Source organism: Gouania willdenowi, chromosome 15, assembly GCF_900634775.1.
Source record: "Gouania willdenowi chromosome 15, fGouWil2.1, whole genome shotgun sequence".
Taxonomy (NCBI): Eukaryota; Metazoa; Chordata; class Actinopteri; order Blenniiformes; family Gobiesocidae; genus Gouania; species Gouania willdenowi.
The window spans coordinates 26503441-26528193 of record NC_041058.1 but is presented as its reverse complement, the minus strand read 5'-3'; the positions used below and the strand labels follow the sequence as shown (position 1 = coordinate 26528193).

Genomic DNA, 24753 nt, shown 5'->3' with positions numbered 1-24753 from the left:
CAGTGTTGTGGGTGATGAATCTTGACATTTACCTTGTTGTTGAATATTGGCTGCTTGATTGTTTTTTGATCGAATTCCAGTATGTGAAATCACCAGGTTTGTAAACCACAGAACCAAGAAAATACAACGAAATTGTAATGGGTAACAGGTATCTCTATAGTGATAACCTACCTCAAAAACCACAAAACCTAATTTTTAATCTACCGCATACAATTCCCTTTTTATGATTCTTTAGTAGACTCTTTAAGAAAGGTGAATATCTAAGCAGTTTGGGTGTTAACTCATGAATGTGTCAAGAGGTCAATGTGTTCAGTGCGTATTGATTATCATCCTGGTAGTTGTATCAGATTTCACCGAAAGATCCAATATCCTTCCATGCATGTTTTACATTTTCTAAACTATGAACGATCTAAAACATAAAGACAGTCATCTGTGGGTGCACAGATGGTACAGCACCCACAAAGGCCTGAACTTAACATCACAGATTGTAGGATTAAAAGAAGAAACAATAAGAAAAAATAAATCCATCAAAATTACTTTGGCAAAGGCTACAAACTAGATTGGAATCTGCGATTGCTTCTTTTCTTTTTCATTGCAGTCGGACATTTGGTAGACACTTTTTTTACAGCATTTAATATGCATGGCCATTTCAAGTGATCTTTTTATTACTTGTTTCTTCATATGCATTAATAGATGTTATATAAAATGTCCATTCTTCACAGTTGATACAGGTTTGTGGCAGCAACCTTTATAACATCCTCTAACTGCCAAAATCAAACCTCCCAACAAGAACAAAGCAAGAGATGCATTCAGGTGTCATGTGGTGTTATGACTTCTAATGTGCCTCTAAAGTGACATAATAAAGGTTTGTTTGAGCAGCATTCAATGAAAAAGAAAAATACACTCAGGGGCGAATTCACAAAGATCTGAAATAAAGGATGGTAATCTAGTTGCTTCTCTAAATCCTTTATTGACACAGTTTCCTCACCTGCTGCACGGAATTCAATAAGATTGCAGCCATGATTAGTGCACGTGGAGAACTGGTGAAGATCACCCTTATTTAAATGAACGTTTTGTACGTGAACATGGAGGGTGAAGATGAGTGCGTCTGAATTTTTTCTCTCTCTCTCTCTCTCTCTTACTCACTCACTCACTCAGTCACTCACTCACTCACTCACACACACACACACACGCACACGCACACACACTCCGCTGTGTTTTCTGTCCACATTTACTGCATTGATGATCTCTGCATGTGTGTTTGCTCCTCCTTCTCAGTCGTACTATTTTCTGGTACTAAAACTGTCACCACAAACAGTTCCAGATTTCATGAATGGCTTTGCTCCCCCTGGTAGATTTGCCTACTATGCATATTTATTAGGGAGAAACGCGCTAAATGGATTGAGGGTGCATTGGGAAGCGCAGGTGACGCACACACCGGACTCTCTGCCCTTTGTACTCCTCATTAGCGCATGGAGTGACGTTTACATGTTACCACTAAACATTTAGTGAATGTAGCTCTCACAGTACAGACACAAAGCTCCTACTTTAACAAGCCTTTTTCCAGGACAACACCCCTCATTTAAAATCCCTACCCTGCTAAGTTTATTTCACTACAAATCGAATGTAAGTAGTGGTGGTACTGCACCATTTGGTTACCAAACCTTCTGAATAAGTGGAAAATAAGTACAGGATCAAGCCGTGTATGGCTTGGTAACTATATTTATTGCAAAAGATAGAATGGCCTTTAGAAACTAAGATTTTGTAGATTAACTCCAGAATGGCAAAGCAAAAAGTAAGTTAGCCATTGAATGTATCATTGGACACAGATTTGAGCAGGTTTGGAGGCCTTTATAAAGAATCAATAAAATGTTTTGGTGGTCGTAGCAGGGAGGCACCCCCGCCATTTTTGATACTCACACAAGAATTTGAATATCTTTGTTTTTGACCAAATAACAAAACAAGATCCAAAATAATAACTAAAATTCAATTTTGAATTAATATTCCCCCAATATCATTTAAATAAATAAATGGAAATAGTCTTAAAAATGTAACCCCCACACACACACACCACCCAGCCACGGTCCAATCACTAGGCTGGAGTGGTGACGTGGAAGGGTGCATGCTTATGATTAATTATGAGCTTTTTCTCTGTTGCCAAGTGGAGCACTGAACAAAGCTCATTTATTTGATGGTTACTTTTTAAATATCATCCCACTGCAGCAATTACAGTAACTTCTCTAACGGTATTTCAAAAGTCCCAAAGTTAAATGCAACAATAATCCAAGGCTCTAGAGAAACAAATACTATTGAAATAATGCACCCCTGATGTTTGAGGAAATAAAGAGCGCAAGCAAATCTCTTTATCAAAGGATGGCAATTAAACAAAGCGGCATTGTCTTTGTGATTTGGCTCTTTTAGCTCTTAATGCTTAATAGGTTTCCTTGGCAGTTTGATCACTTTAGCGAGCCTTTTTCTTTGGATAAACCGTACATTGGATATTTCACTTCAATTTGACTTCATTCATATAGCCAATTTAGACAATAGTCATATCATAGTGCTTGTCACAATTTATGAAATTGCTAAGAAAGAAAACATTTCCACATGAGCAAATATTAGTGACGGTGGAAAGGAATGACTTTCTTTTCACAGGATATGATTTAGGATATGTTTAATAACAGGATTTTGAATTGGGGAATTAGTAAAATATATGATGATCATCATCAATAAGCCATATTGAATTTTCAGTTTAGATGGCAGCAGGTTATTGTTTTCTAAATATGTATGGGTAAGCAAGAGTGTGTTTGATATACACTTAGTTTTGTTCAGAGCTGTGGCTACTGAATGATAATGAAATACAGCAGTGCTGGGTGCTGGGTGGGATCCTGCAGGCTGTTCAGTGGAGGCTTTTAATTTTTTTCTTTTCTCTCTCTCCCTTCCTCTCTTTCCTACTTTGTTTGTGCATTCTTGCATGCAGTTGCCTGATTACAAGGAGAAGGACGGAAGGAGAATATTTGTAAGGACATAGATCACAGATAGGATTACAGGTTCCGGACTTTTACTCGCATAAATTAAAATAGCTTTGAATGTATTGGATATCTGGGGGGGGGGTAATTACATGAATTTGCACAGGTCATCATCATGACCGATCTCTAGGTTTAAATGGGACACTTGTAAATCCTTTCAGAGTGCCAGCGTCCCATTTTATTATTCATGCCTATTAACTATTTCCCTACTGTGCTGCTTTGAGATTATGGAGTTTAATTGACTCTGGTAATCTGATTTTTTGGCATGGGGACAGACAATCCTAGATTAAGTTGTAATTACAATACAAACATCAGATCAGCCTGGTTAGCTGCTGAGACGAGAGGAAAACGTAGGAAAGGTAGAACGCGTAATGTCAGCTTTAATCTAGAAGAGGCTAAACAAATCTTAATATACTGTAGTTGCCTTGCCATAATGAATTAAACTGTCACAGGCCCAGTCTTAATGGGCCCTGTATACAAACCCAGTAATAAAGTAGCCTAGCCACAGTGCCGTGATGTAATATGATAAGAATAATTCTCATAACCAGAGTGCAGGATGTGCATTTGAGGCCCACTGCTGCTGTCCCCAGCTGGCATTGTGCTGTTTGGCTGCTTGGAAAGAGAAAACCAACAGGGGAAGCTGAGAAGAGCTTGGCTGCAAGCTCCATAAACAGCCACTCAGTCACTGTGATAGGAAAAACAAGACAAGTGCAATCCTGCAATTTGTATCTGTTGAACTACTCTAGGAATTCCACTCACAATCTCATTGTAGTCCATGTAGAACACCAAAGAAGTAGACTGTAAAAGTGATGCAAACAGTATTAACAGTGTTATGAGTTTTTTCTCTTGTATATTCTCCTCCTTCCCAAAATTGCTTGTGCATTTTGCCTTATTTCACCCAGCAGCATAAACACTACTTCTCGGAGTCATATAAACAATTTGCTCACAATAAGTTGAAATGTAACTTAACACATTTCTCTGCTGAAAGGGACAGTTTCCCTTCATCCATCTTCTTCTCTCCTCCTCCTCTGTTTTCTATTGCATCCCAGTTCTTTGTCATTTTTAGCCTTTATTTATCCAGTAGCGTTTTCTGCTGAGCTTGCATGTTCCTTCACAGGCTTTGCTTTTTTCTCCTTTAACACTGGGATGCTGCTCTATAAAGTTAAAGTTTAAGCCGTTTGAGCTGCTGATCAGCTGCTCAGTGCCTTGCTTAAGGGTTCATGTATCACAGTTGTAGGAAAAAATGATCACAGATTTACTTACAGTACCTCAAGTTCCCAGTTTGAATGTCTGCTTTAACCTTTCAGGGTCTTGTCTTGGCTTATAGCAGTGCTTTTGCCTTTAGATTCCTATGTTACGTAAAGCTTTTATATCCCACCTATAACAACCGCATTTTTTTTGTCACCACAAGACATAAAAAATAACCTGAATACAGTGTTTTCTGAAAGCAAATAAATATGTGCCAGTGCCGTTACCCAGTGTCCTAGTTTTGGCCGATACCGATACATGCCAATGCTGCAGTGTTTGAAAAAGATATGACCTGTTTTCACCATCAGGTCCTCGGAATCTCCAACATTTTCTCTTGTGTGCAGCTCTAGGCCGATAGCGATAGCTTGCCTTGGCATGCACTGAACACGTAACCATACGTGTTTCTGTGATCAGGAGTCAGGGCAGCAGTGAGAGTTGGAAGAGAGAAAAACACAAGATGCTGCGTTTGAAGAAGAGTTTGATGCTGTAAATGGTGTTAATAGTTAGTACTTGCCGATAACGATGCCAGCCTTTTAGTGCTGTATCAGGGCCAATCTCGATACTATCATCAATATCGGCACAACACTAGTTAAAATAAGCAGTTTTTACGTGTTATTACAACTATTAGTCTAATCGTTTTGCTATTGCTATTAGTACGTTTACCTTTTACATTCAAGCTTTGTGTATTTGTCTTTGGTGACAGTGGCTCAGTTGCCAGAGAGCTTGTCTTCTGATTGAATGGTTGGAGTTTCAATCCCAATGCTATACCTATCTATATGTCCTTGGGCAAGACACTGAACCCTAAGTTGCTCCCAATGGCGTAATTTGTTTTAGTATTGTTGACTGCTGGGGTTGCTAGGAGACAGTGTGACAAAGCTCTCCCATGAATATCGAGCTTGTATCATGACGTAGTGACTAACCAGTGACTTGTAGGTGGCAGCAGCCTGCCACCTACACCTGGATGAGAGATCACCCGTGATTTGCAGAAGAAGAGGAAGACAGAAAATGGGGCTACGAGAGTTGATGCTGAAGTTCCCAGCAGCGCACACTCGACCAGAGCATGTGTAGAACTAAGTAGACTATTGGGTGTCGCGATGGTGAGATAAAATGATCAGAAAAATTAGGCAAGTGGTGACACTCGGCATGTCCAGGAGAAGGAGGAAGTTGCGTGTGGGGAGAATGACGGGGGGAGAGACTTGGAGGAATGCCAAAATACAGTAAGAAATCCATCCAATTCTGACCCAGATAGCAAAATAATAATAGTTTTGCCATCAAAAGCCTGGTCTCAGTGTTGTTTTTGTAGTTTTATTGAAGGAAACCAATGTTGAGGTGTCCCTAAAGCAAAAAAAAAATTGCTTCAAAGTCACTGACAGGTTTTTTCAGAAAAAGGCTTTTTGCCACAAACTGGCAATTTGTGTGAAACTTGCCTCTATTCAACTGATGATTACGGAAGAACGAAACGAGCAGATTTCAGATTGTCATAGCACAAAATATTCTGTGGATCTTGAAAGATCAGTGAAAATGATCTGAAATGCCTGGCAATATGGGGTTGGCTGCTTTGAAAATGGCTGGCAGTGAATGAGTTCATGTGTTTTGAATTTTGAGGAAAGCAGCTCAGTACACAGCTGTAGTCTGCTGAGGTTTATTTGAAGGATTCAAAAAGGCTAAGAGGCTGAGAGAGAGGGATTCTCAGCCAGCGCGATGATGATAATATTACCCTTGAGAAGATTGGACTTCTTCCCTCACACCTAAAGCGCTTTAACTGGACCTGCACTCATTTTCTTTGTGATACCTCGTGCTCACTCGTTGGTGTGCTTTATTCTTTACTGATGCAGTACCCTTTAAATTACGTGGATAACGATTTTAATTTGTCCTTTTGTCAAGTTATTTCATTGATTATTATCCTATGTAGTGCTTCTTGCTTTCTAAGTCTATTAAGCAGCTTACTGATTTGAAGGTTTCACTTCAGCTGCATTTCTTGCTGAATCTGGGGCCACGATAGTTCTTCTCACAACATAAAGTAATGGAGCTTACTTTCATAACACCTCCATGACTTCACACAAAGGACACATTCAGGATAGATCATTCCCCTTTAATTAGTTAATTAAACAGTTTTTCTACTTACACAGTATTTATTCATTTTTTAATAGTTTTGATTCTGTAGCCGTCAAAGGGGCCCCAGTTTCTTTCATTCAGTCGCTCTAATATACATGCAGAAACACAACATTTCCCTCGTTTGTACCGCAACAAGCAGTGGTCCAATGAATAAGGAACAGGGCTCGAATCTGGGTCATCACTGTGGGATCTTAAGCAAGTCCTTTAAACCTTACTGTTTCTAAGACTGTCTTGAAAAATATTTTAAACCTCAATGACATTTTGTGCTGCCATGCTTTTTCTTTCTTTCTTCCCATGTTACAAACTAAAGACATAGGCCCCTATTTCCATTACCTAAAGCAGCAGTTTTTTATCACAGAGCCTGGTTTCTCAGGTCAGGGTTTTTCTCTTTGCACTCCTGTAGCATTTCCCTCGAAACCAGGCGTGGTGGCAGCGCAGTGCAGGACCTACGAGAAGCCCCTGACGGCAGCCTGCAGTTCGGGGCAGCGCTCAACTTTCAATAAACCAATCGCGTTTAGACTTACCCTAACCCTAACCCAAACCCTAATCCAAACCCTAACCCTAACCAATATCTATTTTGTGTGCCTATAGAATTATAGAACAAATACAATTATTTATATGGCACAATTTATTGATTATTTTTAACTGTATAAGAATCACACAGCACAATAGCATGCCACATTGAGCTCCACCCCGAACTGCCAACTGAAAGCCAATAGCATGCTGACGTTGAGCAGCGTTGAGCTCCACCATGAACTGTGGACTGCAGTCAGGGGTACTTTGGACCAAAGGCCCACCATGCCCTGTAAGGAATTATAAAACAGACTTGGCTGTGCAGGGAAGCAGTTGTAATATTTTTTTTCCAAATTATTTTTATTACCTTTTTCCAACAGTTTTATACAAATCATTTACATGCATACATTGAATGTAAACTGAGAAGAAAAGAAAAACAAAGACTAACAAAATCCTGCACACACTTGAGGCCTTAACTACAAAATAAATAACTAGATCAAATTAAGTATTAGGAGGTCTGTCCAAATTTACATATCATTATAATAATTAAGAAAGGGTTGCCAGATTGAGTAAAACATTTGTTAATTTTTCCTTAAAGAATATTTATTTTTTTCCAATTGTAAATATTGCATTACATCTCTGAGAAGGTGTTGATGAGTGGGAGGGATTTTAACAGCACATTTTGATTTAGTTATAGTCTTTTGATTAAAATACAACACAGTCTTTGTTAAAATGTTGTCATTTGGGATTATTTCATTATTCCAATTTAATGACATTGAGATTTTAGTCGACTAAATCTGTTACAGATATAGTCGAATAAAATATAAAGCATAAAAGTTTATGCATTTTTAATTACCATTGATCAACCTGATATGGGGTGGTATTAGTGTTTGTAAATACACACAGACATTTTTGATGTGATTAATGCCTTAGACCACATGTTTGCAAGTTTTGATGGAATTTCGTCCGATGTGACATATTATAATTTATTTTTCATTATTTGAAGAAAATATCAATATCTTTTGGTATAGTTTTTGTTCACATTCTTTTAATATATTTATTTATATGTTGTCGACAAAAACTATGATGACATTTTTTGTCAAAAAAAAACAACACTGCAGGGAAGAAGGTGTTTTACATCACAGGCAGGGTATGGTGCAGTTCTCAGACTCAATGCTAGTTCACATTTGTACCATAGGGCTGGTAACAGTCCGTAATGCCTCACCTTTATGCTTATTTTCACAGATTCAAAACAATATTTCCTAAGGTATTTCATTCGTTTTACTATTTTCATTCACTCGTTTGACACACAGTAGGTAAGTAAGTGTGCAGTAACTGTCAGCTTTACGCTTAAACCAACGTATAGACGGTGCGCCTGAGTTAATTGCGTGCACACGGCACAACGGTTCCCTTTTAGAGATGAGTGAATGAGCTACTGAGGAAGACCACCAGGTCCCTTTTTAATTCTTCTCTCAGCCATATTTTACTTACTGAATCAAGGCCCTAAATGCTGAGGGAGTTTGATCCAGCTGAAAAATGTGGACGCAATCATGAGCACAAATGTATCCTGCCTGTCCTTAAAGGCAGGCATACACTGTGCGATTTTTGGCCCATTTTGAGCCGATTTTTGACTTGTGCGTCTATTTTGTGGGATTGTGCGAGTCTATGCTAGATCGTGTAGTATACATGGGGTCACAAGAAGCGATTAACACCTCACAACCAGCAATCGTATGGCCGTAAGGAAATCAAACCTGTTTGAAATCCAGTTGTGAGGGTATCTTAGTTGAAGCAGTGCCACGGACCGGCTTACCTTAAGCTCTCACACTGCGCATGCACGAACATCGTGGGACTGCAGTAAAATTGATGGACTGTACTGCCCACGTCTGTCCAACCAGTTCCTGGTCCATCACATCACCGCCTTTTCTTTTTTAAAGCTCTTTTTGCTGAGATTTGAGAGTGTCTCTCCACTTCCGGGTTCTTCTTTGTTCGTTTTAATGAAAACGCTTCAGAGTTCTTCTTCTTCTAATTTGTACGTTGCATTTCCGGAAATAAGACCCCAACGTGTTGTGTATGAGCAGTCAGATTGTGTCAGAGTGTTGGTCCGTACAGTGTGAGAACATGCATCCTGAGCCGCAAACATTCGGGCTCTGCACATGAGTCGCACAGTTTGAGGTGGAGCTGAGTGCAACGATTCAAAAAATCGCACAGTGCATCCCAGCCTTAAGGGAGAACACACCCTCTGTCCACACTTAAATAATTATAATATATATAATTCTTTTGCTTGTAAATATCTACAGACTATATTCAGGTCAGCTTTGTTGTGAAAGGACACAGCAGGGTATTTAAAGCAATATATAGGCTTTGCCACTGTAGTGTTTTTTTTTTTGAAATATATTTTATTTTATGTTTTTTTCTGTACTTCACATATTTTGAAAGCAGAGTTTTGAGGTATACTGTAACTCTATAGGGATTAGAAATCAGTTTGCAGTCATTTTCAAAACTTTGTCAAGTAAATGCAGACAGAAAAGAAAAGAAATTCTGGTAGAAAAGGACAAATAATGTAATGATACTTTATTTAGGTTCTTTTTTCTGTTTTATGTATTAACACCTGACCGTAAAAAGAAGCAGTTTTGAGCAAAAATATCCCTTGAACATCGAATAGAATACTCAAGTAGAGCCATTGGTAGTTTGAGACATTTCTCTATTTACCTGATTCAGAAATAAAGTATGATTCAGACCTTTATTGGCACCTGGCTGGGACTTACCCTGATGCCATTTCCTATTTCTGAATCTTCATTGTTTTCCTTAGTCCTCGAGCAAATGGTTCTTTTCTAGACTAAGTTGATATCTTAGCATTTGTTGCAGCATGTCTTTTCAAAGTTATGTGTGGCTTAAAACAATTCTGCAGTCAATTTGATTAGTTTATGTTCTTGAAACAAATCATCATCTTTATTCCTTTTGAAATCAATGGCCAATGCCCTATAGAACATTCTGACAGAAGCAAGCTGTCATCTGCAACCCTAAAAACTTTATTACACATAGCAATGTAGGTGGAGAGTGTGACTCAATGTACTTCCACATTGGTGCAGGAGGTAGAGCAATAAAGAAAGTTTCTCAGTAAATTCTTTGTGTGGCTCTATTAAAACTGATATCCTGAGTTTCTGAGAAACATCTTGATGTCCCGCCCTAAACAGCCTCACTTCCCTCCACTGCCTCTGCAATCTACCAGAAGCCACGCCTCTACTTTTCTGCGCGTGCATCGCGGAACATAAGTTTGCATCAGGTCACATTGATATAGGTCTATGGGTCAGGTAGCCAAAATCATATTTACCTGTTTGCTGCTGTGTTTCTGTGCACAGTTCCGCATTCACATTGATTGACAGTCTCAAAAACAGGAAGTCAAAGCCTATTGGCTGGGCGCAGTCGGCGATCGTTTCCATTTGTATAGGGGTCTGTAGGACAAAGGAGGGACTTACAGTATATACATTAAGGTATATGAACACCACACCTTTTTCCAGTTTTTTTACTGAAAACTATTCAGTTTATTGTGTCATTGCATTCTGAAATGAAAGCATAGAACAAATAAGCAATTTGAGTTGAAAAAGAAATCATGGAATCCATGAACAATACTGTTCACCTGATGCTCATGAGGGTCTGGTACCACAGTGTGTTCCAACACTGCTTTTATGCAGACACAGGGGGTTGGAAGTAACCAAGAAAAGTTTGAACACCTGTAGGAATGAGTAGCACCAGCTTTTAAAGCTGATTCAACCTTCATCACCTTCAGAACAGCTTTAAATTGTTAACCCACTTCATGTTCCATAAAAAAGGCCTATTTGTATAATTCTGAAATGTACATTTTGTCAGTTTTGGGTAATCAAACGTTTTTTTCAATACTTACCCCTTGTACCATTTCAAGCTATTCATTGGACTTGCGCGACTTGTATTGCAATAAATAACTGGAAAAATTAGGGTATATATATACATGATATGCAGAGATAAAGCAGTACATACTAGGGCTGTGCAATTATTACACCGAACAATTATTAATTTAAATTATTAAAAATAATAAATATTTTTTATTTTTATTTTACATACACTTTATTTGCTAAATAAAACAAACTTTGATGATTTTGGACATCTAGAAATTGTAAAGCTTGGCACACACCGATTATTAATACTAACTTTGAGTTTAAATAATATATTTTACATTGTTTTGTACAAAAAATAAATAACTTTTTGGTTGACAAATAATCGTTTGAATAATCGTGATTTCAGTTATATGGATATTTACAAATGTACACAATTCCGATTTTGGCCAATCCCGATTTTTTTACAGAGCATACACCTTAAATATTCCAATCCTATGATATTGTAAAACATTCAACAATACCTTTGAAACAATACAAACTTGTTGTTTTAACTGCACATAAGGAAGTTATCTCAAATATAAATTAAAAGTTTAGAACATTGCTGTCCAAAATACTAAAATATATCAGTTCCATTAGACTTTCATTCTTCACATTTTAAAAACTAAATAAAAGTGTCCAACAGGTTTCACTGCAGACTTGTTTCCAGCTCTTTGCCAAAAGTAAAGTGTAAAGCAGTATTTAGTTTTTCAAATAAAGAAAATCACAGGGTTTGGGGTAGATGATAAAATAATAATCTACAGGACAAACTCCTTGTAGAGCAAAAATAAAAACATGTTCAAATGCAGCAGCTTTGTGGATATTTAAAGCTCCTAAAAGTCACATTTTTCTACAAAAAAAATAAAGTGCATCATGTGTAACATTTTCATAAGTCAACGTGTAATGACAGAATGAACATGGCAGAGGTAGTTGTTCTCTCATTTATTACAGTCACTGAAATCCAGCATTTTCTTCTTAGCTGCTTTGCTCTTTTCACTTCTCATAAGCATTAACAGCAGCCCACTGGCCCTTTGCTCCGCTAGCTTAGCTTTAGCATTAGCTTGATTTCTAGCTTCAAATGCTGCATACTCAGTGGTGTGATGCATGGTTTCTTATGGTGAATGAGGTAGCGTTTTGTTTGCAGCTCCACCAGGACTTATTTCCGTGTTACAGGAAAAACAAATTGCGATCCTTTGCTCTCATTTTTTGTGTGTTACTGCCAAACTGCCGACATGCTAAGCTAACCTCCGTGACTTGTTACTCCGTGACTCCTGTGTAGCAGAGGCATGCGCACGCATTCACATGCACACAGGAGCTGGTGGGCGGGTCTGTCAGTCATCTCAGCAGAAGAGGACAGCGGCTGATTTTATGACCGACTTTGACCTTTGCGGAGATAGAAAAGATTGGCCGATCGCCTAAAATAAGGGAAACCGGCCGGCCGATCGATCAGTACATCCTTAGAATGTATATTGTTTCATCAGATTTTAGCATAATGGTGTATGTTTTCGATGTGAGTTTGTTTTGTGGATTTTATGTTGATGAATGATGACATTGTGGGGGTGATGTCCAGATTAATGTTTCTTTTTTATGTTGCCAGGATTGTATTTACAGAAATTCCAAGTATTGGGTGTTCCTGATGCCAAACCTCTGGACCAGATATGACATTAAACATTTTAAAGCCACAGACACATTAAACATTTTCCTACAAGCTTTCCTCAGACATTTTATTGGGAAACAACAAAGAAAAACCATTAAATCAGAGTCAGCGCACACACACACACACACACACACACACACACACACACACACGCCTGTGGGATTTTAAGAACAATGCTGTAATATCAGCAGTCGATTACAGTGCTCTGTGATCGTGTTGCTTGTTGAATTCTTTAAACCTGCATTCATTTATCTTCAAAATCCACCTGTACTGACCGGGCCCACTGGGCACTGAAGCCTGTCTAAAGTTACTGAGGCACTAAGGGTAAACATGTGCCTAAACGTCACTGTGCATGTCTATAGACGTTGCGGGGCATCTAATAACCCCACACAAACAGATCTGCATCTGTCAAGCACATAACATAACATGCACAGTCCCAATTATCGTGTTGGCCTCTGATGAATATATGCAATGTGGGTGGAGCAGCTGTGGCGCGCTAAATATTGGGAGGAGAAAGTTGATGAAAATGATCAAACCTGGAACTGTTTTCATTGCCTGTTTCTGCGTAACAATTGAGGATGTTCCACAGGAAGGTGGCACATACTGTAGATGGCTGCAGTTAAGGTTTCAAGGAGAAGATACAGGGTAATGAAAGGCAGCAAAAAGAATGGATGTTTAATGCTCGACGTGCTACGTTTGGTTATCAAAATAATAGTACGGTGGTAATTAAACTAGATTTTACTACATATTTGTATTAAAAACAAGGAGAAAACAGTAGATGTTTCAACATGAAGGTTTAGGGTTGAGCGAGGTTCATCGCAATGTTTGTCATCATGTACAGTACGAGGGTAAGACGCTTAACCCGCAAACAGGAATTAATACAAATATTTTTTTCAGAGGTCGGAGGGGCTCTCGTGAGCAGATTGACAGCCAGGGCAGCTGTAGCTATAGTCATAGTTTACCTCCATTAGAGTGACTGCTTTTCTTGTTTATCCGTAAGGATAACTTTAAAAACATGCAAAGATAAATCCAACCTTATACGATGTTGTTGAAAACAAAAACACGAGTACTTGATCAATAAAAAGTTAAGCCATTAGAAAAATGATCAGGTCTTAATCTTACAGATTCTTGAATAGAGGCATAACGTTAAATGTAGCCTGTTCATAATTTACAGAATAGCAGAACATGGGAAAAGGACAAAAAGCAAATATTGTGTTCAGGTTGTTTTGGGAAGCTACATAATAAGTCCTGTGTTAAATGAAAAAAATACAATATTGAATTTGCCATTGTGGCTGGGAAAGCGTTATTTCCAAGGTTTTTAGTTTTTTAATTGCAATTTAATATTTACCACCCAGGATGGTTGGTGCTGTGTAGATGGAAGGTTTAGGTTATGTGTGGATCTTTGGCTATGCAGTGCACAGCTTTTAACTATGCAAACAGCACTAGTTCTACCCCACAGGAAAAGGTTATTATTTCATGTATTTTGCACTTCTTCACCTAGCCTTAACAGGCTTATCAGCAGCAAGATAAACACCCTGATAGGATATCTTTGCTGACAACTCATTGAGAGACAATGATGGAGTCAGACAGCCTGGATGCGGGTCACTCTCGCGGACACAAACTCTTGCTAAGGGGGCTTATGGAGATCAGGTGCTTTTTATTTAGCAACGCCCTGGTGACGAACACTGGGTTCATATTTAGCTAGGTTTGGACGTCATCATCAGCTCTGCCCGATGCACGAGAAGTAAGTGTGCAGATCCATTATCCCCAGTGGCCCAATCCAGCTGCTCTAAAGCTCAGAGATACAGTGATGAATTTTAGATTAAGAATGTGTTTCTTCCTTTTAAGTTGCCACTGTTGAAATCTATGCAGCAATATCTAAAGAAGTTTGTCTTTTGGACTTTGTGCGATAAATTATGAAGCAAATCGAGTGTGATGTTGATAAGCACCTAATGAGCGTCTGTTTGCAGTATTTCTTTTGAAGACACAAAAAGAGACTTAACTTCCTCTTTTTTTCCCACTTGGCTTCTTTCTATTCATTTTTGGCTTTCTTTTTGCCTGGCAGATTAAGGAGCCGATGCTATTGTTACATTCAGTCACTTCAGCAGAGACTGGCAGCCAAATGTCTGAAAGGCTGAACATAAATGCACAGGAAAAATATCTCTCTAGGAATTTGTTACACTTCAACTCTGATTTGGATGATTTTCTGCTCTGACTCAAATATATGTTTTTCTTACATTATATATGGTATAATTTGGATTTTTCACAAATACCTGATCAGTAGAGTATACTGTGCCTGTGCATTCCTACAACTATATACAGTGTATTCTCCTTGTTCCTTGTCAGAAGTGCTGGTGCAGCTTACTGGCTTTACTGTAGTATGACTCCCAGCATTTTATCTTGTGTTTTTCCCAGGATCTGAAGAAGGTGCTGTCTTTCCCCCCTTACCCTGGGGAGTTCTTGCACCCGGTCGTGTACGCGTGCACGGCGGTCATGTTGCTCTGCCTCTTCGCCTCCATCATCACATACATCGTGCACCACAGGTAAGACCATTCAACTTGATCATCTCCTGGCAGTTTGCCTCACAGTTTAGATATCACAGATGCTAACTCGTACACAAGGATACAGTTATAGATGCTTCTTTGATGTTGTAATCGACTCCTCTGTCTCAGAGATCCCGCTGACTGTAGGGAGTTGGATGGTTCAGGCTGGCTTAGGGCGCCGTGGTACGTCCTGTTTACCCATAATGAGACGAGAGCAGAGAATGGACTGGCTTTTTGTTGGAATCTTTGCAAAGTGGCAACCATCTTCTCTTCTAAAGATTTTATGCTGGGAAAAATGGTTTTAAAGCATGAGGAGATGACCCAACTCATCTGTTGCTGATCCTATACAGTTTAAACTACATGTGTCAAGCTCTACAAAATTCCCAAAATAAAGGGATGAATATACTCACTTACTTGAGGATTTATATGTGGAAGTGCAAATCAGGGCACATTAATATTGGATTTGCTCTTTTTCCCACAAAAAAAATAAATAAATCTGTGGCCCACATAAACTCAAACTGCTCCATAATTTGGCCCCTGAACTAAAATTAGTTTGACACAGTTTAGATGATTGAATTTGTCTGTGGCTTTAAAGTTATTTGTAGGGATGCACCGAATATTCGGCCACAGAATATATTTGGCCGAATATTGCAAAAAAATCAACATTCAGCCTTCGGTTTTGTGAGTTAAAAGCAAGGCCGAATAGTAGCGTGTGACGCAATTAAACAACGTGCTGTGATTTTGAGTCAGAAAAGTGTGTGCACATTGCACACAAACATAGCCAGACTCTCTCCTTACCGCTCTCCGTCGTCCGTAACCGCGTAGAAGTTAGAAACCGTCCATTTCCACAACCGAGTACATAATTAGCGCTGTGAGCCACAAATCCATAAACAACCCCATTGTTTCCTCTTCTCGCTGCATAGGCTGGTGTAGCATTAGCACAGAGTGCTAACAGCTGATGTGTGTAAACAATGGCTCCGTGGCTCCAAGCAGTGACTTCCAACATGATCAGCAGCAGAAAAAGTAGTGCAGTTTGGGCGTTTAGTAGTGCAGTTTGCATTTACATATATGGCAATAAAGTATAATATATATTCTATTATTAAACAGCAGTGTTTCTTTTAGCTGTGAGATAGTTGGAGAGGGAGGAGCTCACATTCTGGGAGGCGTGTTAGGTGACGTCACCTACCAATGAGGCTAAAGGAATGTATATCACTCTATGAAAACCATTATATAGTGATTTTTTTCATCATACCTCCCATTTAATGCACTTTAGCTTTTTTTTAAATGCATGTTTTGTTTTATTTGAAGGGCTAATATAAATGAAAAACTTTGTTGTGCTTTTTATAAAAAGCAAAGACTACTAAAATATTAAAAAAATGTCATAATATTCAATAAACATTTACTTTCTTTAAAAACTAAAAATGTATTCTAGGCTATTTATGTGCTATTTAAAAAATAGTGAAAAACAACCGCATTCGATATTCGGTATTCAGCCAAGCGTTTATATTTCATTTGGCTTCGGCCTTAAAATTTCATTTCGATGCATCCCTAGTTATATTACAATCAAAGCTTCACATCCACAAATTTACACATTTTTGTTATTCACTGATATTTAAGTCAGAGAAGGTCTGTGAGTTTCTAGCTAACTCATTTTAATTAATTACGATCACACATTATTATACACATTGCATTTTCCCAGAAACACTCTTTTTTTTAAATGTTTTACTTTATTAGTTCTTGATCCTTCCTTTTTTAATATAGTGACACCACACCTGACCCAACCATCACTGTATCTAGTGTTTGATTGACAGTATGAACTCAAGTGTTCAAATACAAGTGGGCTGCCATCAGTCTAGTTTTTATAGATGGCACTGAGATGATGATACAGAGTACAAGTTAGATTATTTGGAAGGATCCTACTGTGTATTTGTTCAAGTGCTATATTGGGTGTACTGCTTCAGTTCTAATTGTTTCTGCATTGCAATCTGAGTAAGCCAAGTGGTGTCTAATACTCACACTTACTGATCCTCCACTGTTTTTACAAATGTGCCCTAAAATGTTTGAAATGGCTTTATTAGAAGATCAATGCCTAACAAAACACATTTTTTTTGCACCATATTTGTTTTATTAACTTTTAAAAAGAAACTACTTTACCGTTTTAAAACCTGTTTTCCGCCATCTTGAAATCACGTGATTGATGATGTCACACACACCCATTTGCCTGTACACATCCAGAGATGTTGCGGCAATGACGTGCGACACCTTGGGGGGTCGGTGGGCATGCCCCCCCTTGAAAATTTAGCAAAAATTATGCTATATAGTGGATTTTGGTGCATTTTATTAGTTTATATTATTAATTGTGGTTTTTCTTTTGTCTTTTTTGTAGCACTTTTATTAGCATGATGTATTTTCTCACGTAGTTTTTGTTTGCATGATGCATTTACAAGTTGAAATCTGGTATCTATGATAATGATGACAGAGAATTGAGCATCATTAGTAGTTTACCTCTTTCCAGTTGAAAATGTACCAATTTATAGTATACCAGTAGTATGGGCACTTGGTCTCTTGGGAATCCTCTGTAGAATGCTGTCTGACACTGTAACATATCTGCATGATTAACATCATTTTGGTGTGTAGTTGGTTTTGGTTATATATTTAGTTGTATCAATGCACACTAATATTCATAATATATCTTACATATACCCTTACATTTGTGATTTTTTAACCCCTGGATGCAGGACTTTTAATTCATGATGATATTGATCATGAATGTTTAAAAACATATTCCCTTCCATAGAGAAGAATTAAAAACCCCTTCAAAATCAATTTTTTTCAAATTTGGTCTGTGCATTATTGTTACCAGCAACTCTTTTCTTTGTTGAGTCTTTCTTAAAGATAATGTTTATTCAGTTTAGTTGAATTCAGTTGCTGTGCGTTTATGGTGTTCAGCAGGAGAGACAGCGCTGTGTTTATATTGGCGTCGGGTGGAATATACACAGCTGTGACAATCACAACAGTTCACTCTCTCGGCAGAAAAAAAGGCCGCCATCTTACAGACATGTACTAGACATCTGGGGAACAGTGTCTTTCTATAATTGTCTCGTTGTTACATCATTTATCATGTACATAAATACAGAGCCCCCTCCTCTGCCCTTACCTGAGTCTTTAGTCCTGTCCCAGCTGAGGGTGTGGTCTGCTAGCTACACGCTAGCATCGGGTATTTCCGGGTGAAGCCAGGTTTCCGTGATAATAAGAACAAAGCATTCACGAACATAGCGATTTCTAGCAAGTTGAAGGGCCAAATCATCCGTTTTATGCACCAGGGATCTGGCATTGGAGAGACACAGGCTTGGTAGATGTGGCTTGTGTGGTTGTTTCTTTAGCCTTAGCATAACACCGGACCTGCGGCCCTGCTGCTGCTTCCTCTCCCTCCTCCGTCTGCGCCACCTCCTAGACCCGACAACAATCCACAGAGAGCCTGGCAGTCTCACTATGTTGTTCGGGATGTTATGCGTGTGGTGAAAGTCGCTCGAAACAAATATTTGGAGGTGGAGATTTACAGATATTCATGTAATATTACAGACATTCTTTCGGTGCTCAAGGGGTAAGGAATCATTTATAGGGCAGAGAGTAGTAGGCGATTCCACCTGCCGCCTACGCTTCTGGACATCCCTGAACATCCCATTGTTTCTTTCTTGGACCGAAGCATTCAGACTGCTTTTAGGTCATTTATCAGCTTTTTTGGTCAAAATGACAATTTGTGCTGCTTTTGGTTGCTCTGAATAATCAGGAAAAGTTAAAGACATTGATATTAACCTCTTTGGTTTACCGTAGGAGGATGAAAACAGTTGTGACCCAAAAATGATCTATGATCGCAGGGGCCGACACTTCCAACTCGCTGTTTGGTAGTAGACAATCAAGCTAAGAAGAAGAGCTCAGTTTGCAGCTGACACTGTGGTGACTGAAGTTAACAAGGAAATTACGGATTCACAAACCCTAAGGATAAAAGTCCTTTTTGGTGGGAGTCCTTCAACAGGCATTTTGACCGAAAAAGCTGCTAAATGATCTAAAAAGCAGGCTGAATCCTTCACTCCAATAGAAAACAAGGGGATAGTTTAAAGGCAAATGGGGGTGTGTAACGTCTTCAATCACGATTTCAAGATGGTGGAATACAGGTTTTAAAATGGTGAACTCGTCCCATTATTAAACGTTAATAAAACGAATATGGTGCAAAATAATGCATTTTGTTAGGCATAGATCTTTTAATAAGGACACTTCAAAGATTTTGTAACACCAGTGGATGATCCCTTTAAAAGAAAACCTACCCCGTGACCCTGAAAAAAGCAACAAGTGGTTCAGAAAATGGATGGATGGATGAACAAAAGATAACACACTTTAAGCGTTCCAAAATATAGCTCAAAAGATAAAGTAATACATAAACACACGTAATAAGGGAGGGCGATTATGCCAAAAAAAAATGTTTTTTAAAGAAAAATTTGAGTTTTGATTACATTTTTGATTTTCTCCAATGCACTTAAAAATGACTGCAGACATCAGATATATTGTCAAAAGGGCAACTTCATTGCTGTGATTGTCCTGCAGAGTTAAAATGCATAGAACAATCCCAAAATAAAAAGTAAATAAGGCTCTGTCATTCAACTATTTCAAGCTTGAACCCAGGTTTAAGCAAAAGTGCAACAGCAACTTCACAGTAGCTTAATTGTTCTGCTTAAGAAATCAGATAATTACATGTTTTATAACATATAACATTACAATTTTTCCCTTAGCATCTCAGCATAGTGCTAATAAAAAACCAAACATGCCTGTTGCACACATATAACCTACTCAAAGGGTAAACACATGTAAACAAAGAGGGGGCTGGCTCACATCACGCTACAGTAACCCACAAGGACAGAATACGAAAAAGTCAGAAAAAACTGTGGTGGGAAAAAAAATAAAATAATAATAAATGGGGTTTTTTTTGTTCTTTTAAACTCAAATTTGCAAAATAAATATATTTTTTATCTACTAATTTGATAATTAAGAAGTGCATGGCTAAGGCTGGCAGATAAAGTCAGTAATGTCAGATACAGTATTTATTTATTTAGAGCTCTATTCTCCCATGTGAATAAGAAACATTTTCCCCCTCAGCTTAAGTCTGTTACTATGCCCCTTCATCCCAGATTCGCACTCTGGGTGGAGCAGCCCTCAAATGTGGGTGTTCCCTGCAGAGATGGAAATTGACTTTTTGGTCCACCTGCCACAGTAGCTGGTAAAATGAAAATCTACCAGCCACTCAATATTTTTAACCAGCCACTTTAATACTGAAGCATTGATATACAGTTACAGTATATATCAGGGCATGTATGATGTTGGAGGACCCAGATGGAGACGAGAGAGGCAAAAGGCAGGAGTAGCACCAGCAACCAAGCCTTTTATTCTCAAAAAAACATCAACAAAAAACAAAAGTTTGCAAAATACAAAATAAAGCTTAAAGCAAAATAAAACACTGGGAGAATAAAACCTTAACTGGAGAGGAAGGATGTGCAGCACACAGGAAGAGAGACTTAGGCTACATTCATTGCAGGTCTTAATGCACTATTCAGATTTTTTTTAAATCGGATTTTATTTCTTGTTCATATTTCACAATAAATGTGACTTCTATCAGCAACTAGAGTGATACATGCGTTCATGTTAGAGTCTCTAAAACACCAGAAAAATCTCCAATAACACAAGATAAAGTCCATACATTTGTCACTAGTCTTCTGTATATTGAGCAAAAAGTCGCTCAGAGTGTTCAGAAAATATACCGGTAAGAGAGGTTCAGTTTCGGTTTCAAAACGGAGCAGTGAGAGGATTCTACGAACTGCAGCTTTAGAGTAGAAGGCGACCAGAAAGAGAGTAGTAGGCGATTCTGCCCGCCGCCTACGCTTCTGGACATCCCTGTGAAGATATCTCGTTCCGCCGTGTGTGTGGAACAGATAATATGTATAATTAATCAGGGTTCTCGCCAGCGCTGTTAAGCATTGGGGCCCCCGATGTTGTAATTTTGCTCCCCTACAGAGCAATGGCGCCTCTTACGCTCTATTGTCAGTATTGTAGGGCGGATTTTCTGTCATTTTTTCCTTTTTTAATCAGTACCGTCATAATAATATTTGTACACTTGGACACAAAAGGGACTTCTAGGCCTGCATGGGTTGTTTTAACTCTCTTTTTAATCTGCATAACCCAGATACTGTACATCAGCCGCACCAGGTAATGAGGAACCCGAGGACCCCTGCCGGCACTTAGCTGCCCCTGATGCTGCCTGTCTGCATCCTTGGCTTGGTAACCATAATTACCGTCCACTTTGAACCATGCTTCAACCAGATGTAGCGTGTAGCAGCACATGAAGCTGCTCATCATGTTTCTAACTCAATACAGATCATTCTACATACGCGCATGTGAATATCATCGGGTTGAAACATGTTCGGGCTTAAAGAGACCTCGGCTTCATTCTGGTCGGACAGGTTTGGGTCCTGTTCTCTCAGGCTGGGGCCTTGATTTTTTGTTCTTGGCCTGATTTATGCTCTACTGTGTGTCCTCCATGCATGTGCGCACGCGTTCTCCGCCTGCGCCCTACAGTATTTATTAGTGGAGGACCTATTCTAAGCATGACTAACTCTCTCACTGCATTCATCATCACCTTCACCTATTCAAAAATAACTTTTAGTTTTAAAGTAAGGCTGGAACAAATAAATAAATAAACAACTTTAGCTTTACTTCACTATATTTGGCCGTCAGAGAGTTATAAATTTCATTTGTCGGTGGTGCTCGATCGCGCTCCACACATTCCCCCTATGCTGTGAAAAATTCCTGGTGAGAACCCTGAATGTTATATATTATAATATGCATATTAAATATTAATTTTAATTCTAAGACCTCACCACTGTCTACATTCCAATCCGTCTTCCACTGGGATTTTTTCCCCCACTGCTTCTCCTGCCTTTCACAACAAGTCCTGTAACTCAGGGGTCTGCAACCTTTGCACTCAAAGAAGCCATTTTTCCTCCTCACCTGGATTAAAGTTCTCCCGGAGCCAAAAAAATACCTTCTCAATGAAGACAAGTGTGTTCAATTCTATACAGTTAAGATTACATAGAATAATGTTTGATTTCATTTGATTTGATCATGTAAATGGCAGCTTACAGTTTCAAATAAAATATATAAAATTGACATCAAGAAATTAAACAGTATATTACATCTTCTTTTGCATCTGAGTTTACATGAACACAATGTTATATAAATAAGTTTCTTTTTTTTTATTAATGTATTTAAATGCTCCAAAAAGTGACTTGATTTTGATAACACATGAACATATGGTCAACACATGCTAATTGCTAATTTCTTGCCACACATAAAACATGCATATTTAACCGGCACATTGGTGGTTAAATGAATCTGTTCCCACACAATTAAAATCTCTATTTTCTCCCAGAATAGTGTTTTTGTTGGTTTAGTTATCTTACCAGGGATTTAAAACTTAAATTTAGCCACAGGTGCAGGAACGTTGATGGTCTGTAGATGTTGCAGGAGGTGAAGTAGCAAGTTGCACAACGTGATTTATTTTAGGTTAACAAATTGTTATATCTCTATTTTATTTGTCATTAATCATTAATAGTCTCTGTAAAAAAAAAACAAAAAAAACAATTTCACTATTTTTTTTTTTAAAGCTATAGGGAGTCATTGCAAAGAGCCACATTAGGCTCCAGAGCTGCAGGTTGAAGACCCTTGAACTAACTGATAGCTTTAAACATTGATTAAGTAGCTAAAAAAATATTAAACATGATGATGGATTAAGCTTCTTTTAGAAAGCACTGGTAAAGAGATGATATGTCTAATCTTTGTATTTAGCATTGCTGACTTCTTCATGAACACTTGATCATAGACATACAAGAAGTGCTGTATTTGACATAAAGCTGCTGCTTGTAATTAAAGCTTTTGGATTTATGAGGCAATGCATGAAATCAGATTCATGTAATTTCATCCCAAAGTTACCCAGAGCTGTAATCATTCCCACTGTAGAGTGAGTACGGGCCCATATTTTAGATATGAGGACAACACTTTTATTCTGCCTGTCACATGCAGGAGAGGGTTGAGGGTTTTTTTTTTTACTTTCAACAGCATTCACATTAACTAACTCCAACACCTCCTCCACCCTCTCCTCTGCACCAACCTTCAGGCAACAAAAACTCATCTTTATTTAGTAACACTTTAGTCATGTAGTGCCTCTCCAGCTGACTGATGCTTTCCAAGCCGTGACGCCTTAGGAAACCAGCCCTATATAAAAGGATGGTTTCAATGTATATTGGGCACATAGGCATTTCTCACTTTTACATCAAAGCTCACTAACATGCATAGAGTACATGTACATGCACAAGGAGAGTGTAGTGTTCTGTTTAGTCGCTGCAAGTAAGTTATCTAACACAGTGTGTGGATTTGTTGCAGCACAGATTTGTGAGAGAGATGCCACAAAAATATCAAACACAGTGGGTACATTGTTTATATTAGAGTCAACTTTTCATGTTTGCACACCACAACAAAATGCATCATAACATAACAGTGCAAACTATTGAGAGCTTATGTTTGGTAAAGACTTATAAAATATGAACATGTAATTTATCGAAGGGTATAAGAAATGTTGAAACAAAAATGTGTATAAAAAATTATATCAATGCAAATTAGGTCATTATTTACAGAAATTGTCCTTAGGAGTGAATAAATGTGAATGGTTGTCTATACAACACTGATTTCCTGTATCTTAACCTTACTGCACTCCTGAGTGCAGTAAGAAGTTGGTATGAAAAATGGATGAATGTAATAATCATTCAGCAAATCTCCAACATCAGAATTTTTACATGTTTGGACAAATAAAGAAATGATCTTTTTGCTTAATGTTGAATACAGCATGATGAAGCAAAATGAGTGAATCCAGCAATTTTCCTAGATGTTTTTAATTCTTTTTTTAAAAAAAATTATACTGACTACTGAGATCAATTCAAACCCATGACCATAATGCACATGCTCTGCTTAGGTATTAGGGAGACAGTCAGACTTTTAGGTTGTTATAAACAACCTTATTAAATACTAAATTGTGATTTATATAATGGGTATCCCATAATAATTTTTGCTTTGATCTGTTTGCTAAGAGAGGTGCTTTGATGGCGACCGTGTTGCTTTTTGTCATTTCATGCTGTTTGACGACAAAAAATATCCTCAAACAGAATTGTTAGGGGAGACAGTTAGACATTTCTGGAGTATTAATGTGTAAGAATCCTGACTCTCAGCCAGAGATGTATTTTTTACATTTTTGTTCAAATCTGTTTAAATTGGCCATCACTATGTTTATGTGGCATGCCTGCACCAAGAGACTGTACTACAAAGCTGGATTTTCTATTATTGTGCTAATTTCTGGGATATAGTCTGTCTGCTGTACTATGACACTGGTTAACTTCTTACCGAGGTAAATCACCATGGTACTTACACTGAATGGCTGACGGACGGGACCAGGGCTGCGTCCGAATAGTCGCTCCTATCCACTTTCCTATCCACTTTTACTTAACCCCGTGGATGACGTCACGGGGTTAAGGAAAGGTGTTAGGAGAGGAGTTAGGAAACGGCCATCACGTTTGTTTTGTCTATCAGACGTACTTCCACTAGGTGAAGTAATAATCTGACGCCGCTAAGATTGGTAATGTCTGACT

The 24753-nt window shown here is 38.3% G+C and overlaps 1 protein-coding gene across 3 annotated transcripts in view; it reads left to right on the top strand.

Moving 5' to 3' along the window:
• adgra1b (adhesion G protein-coupled receptor A1b) overlaps positions 1-24753 on the top strand; it is a 264689-nt gene that overhangs the window by 185634 nt on the left and 54302 nt on the right. For all 3 annotated transcript variants that reach the window (XM_028469085.1, XM_028469087.1, XM_028469086.1), the window contains one exon: positions 14883-15010. In XM_028469085.1, the coding sequence (XP_028324886.1) occupies positions 14883-15010 (128 nt within the window). The remainder of the gene's footprint in view (positions 1-14882; positions 15011-24753) is intronic.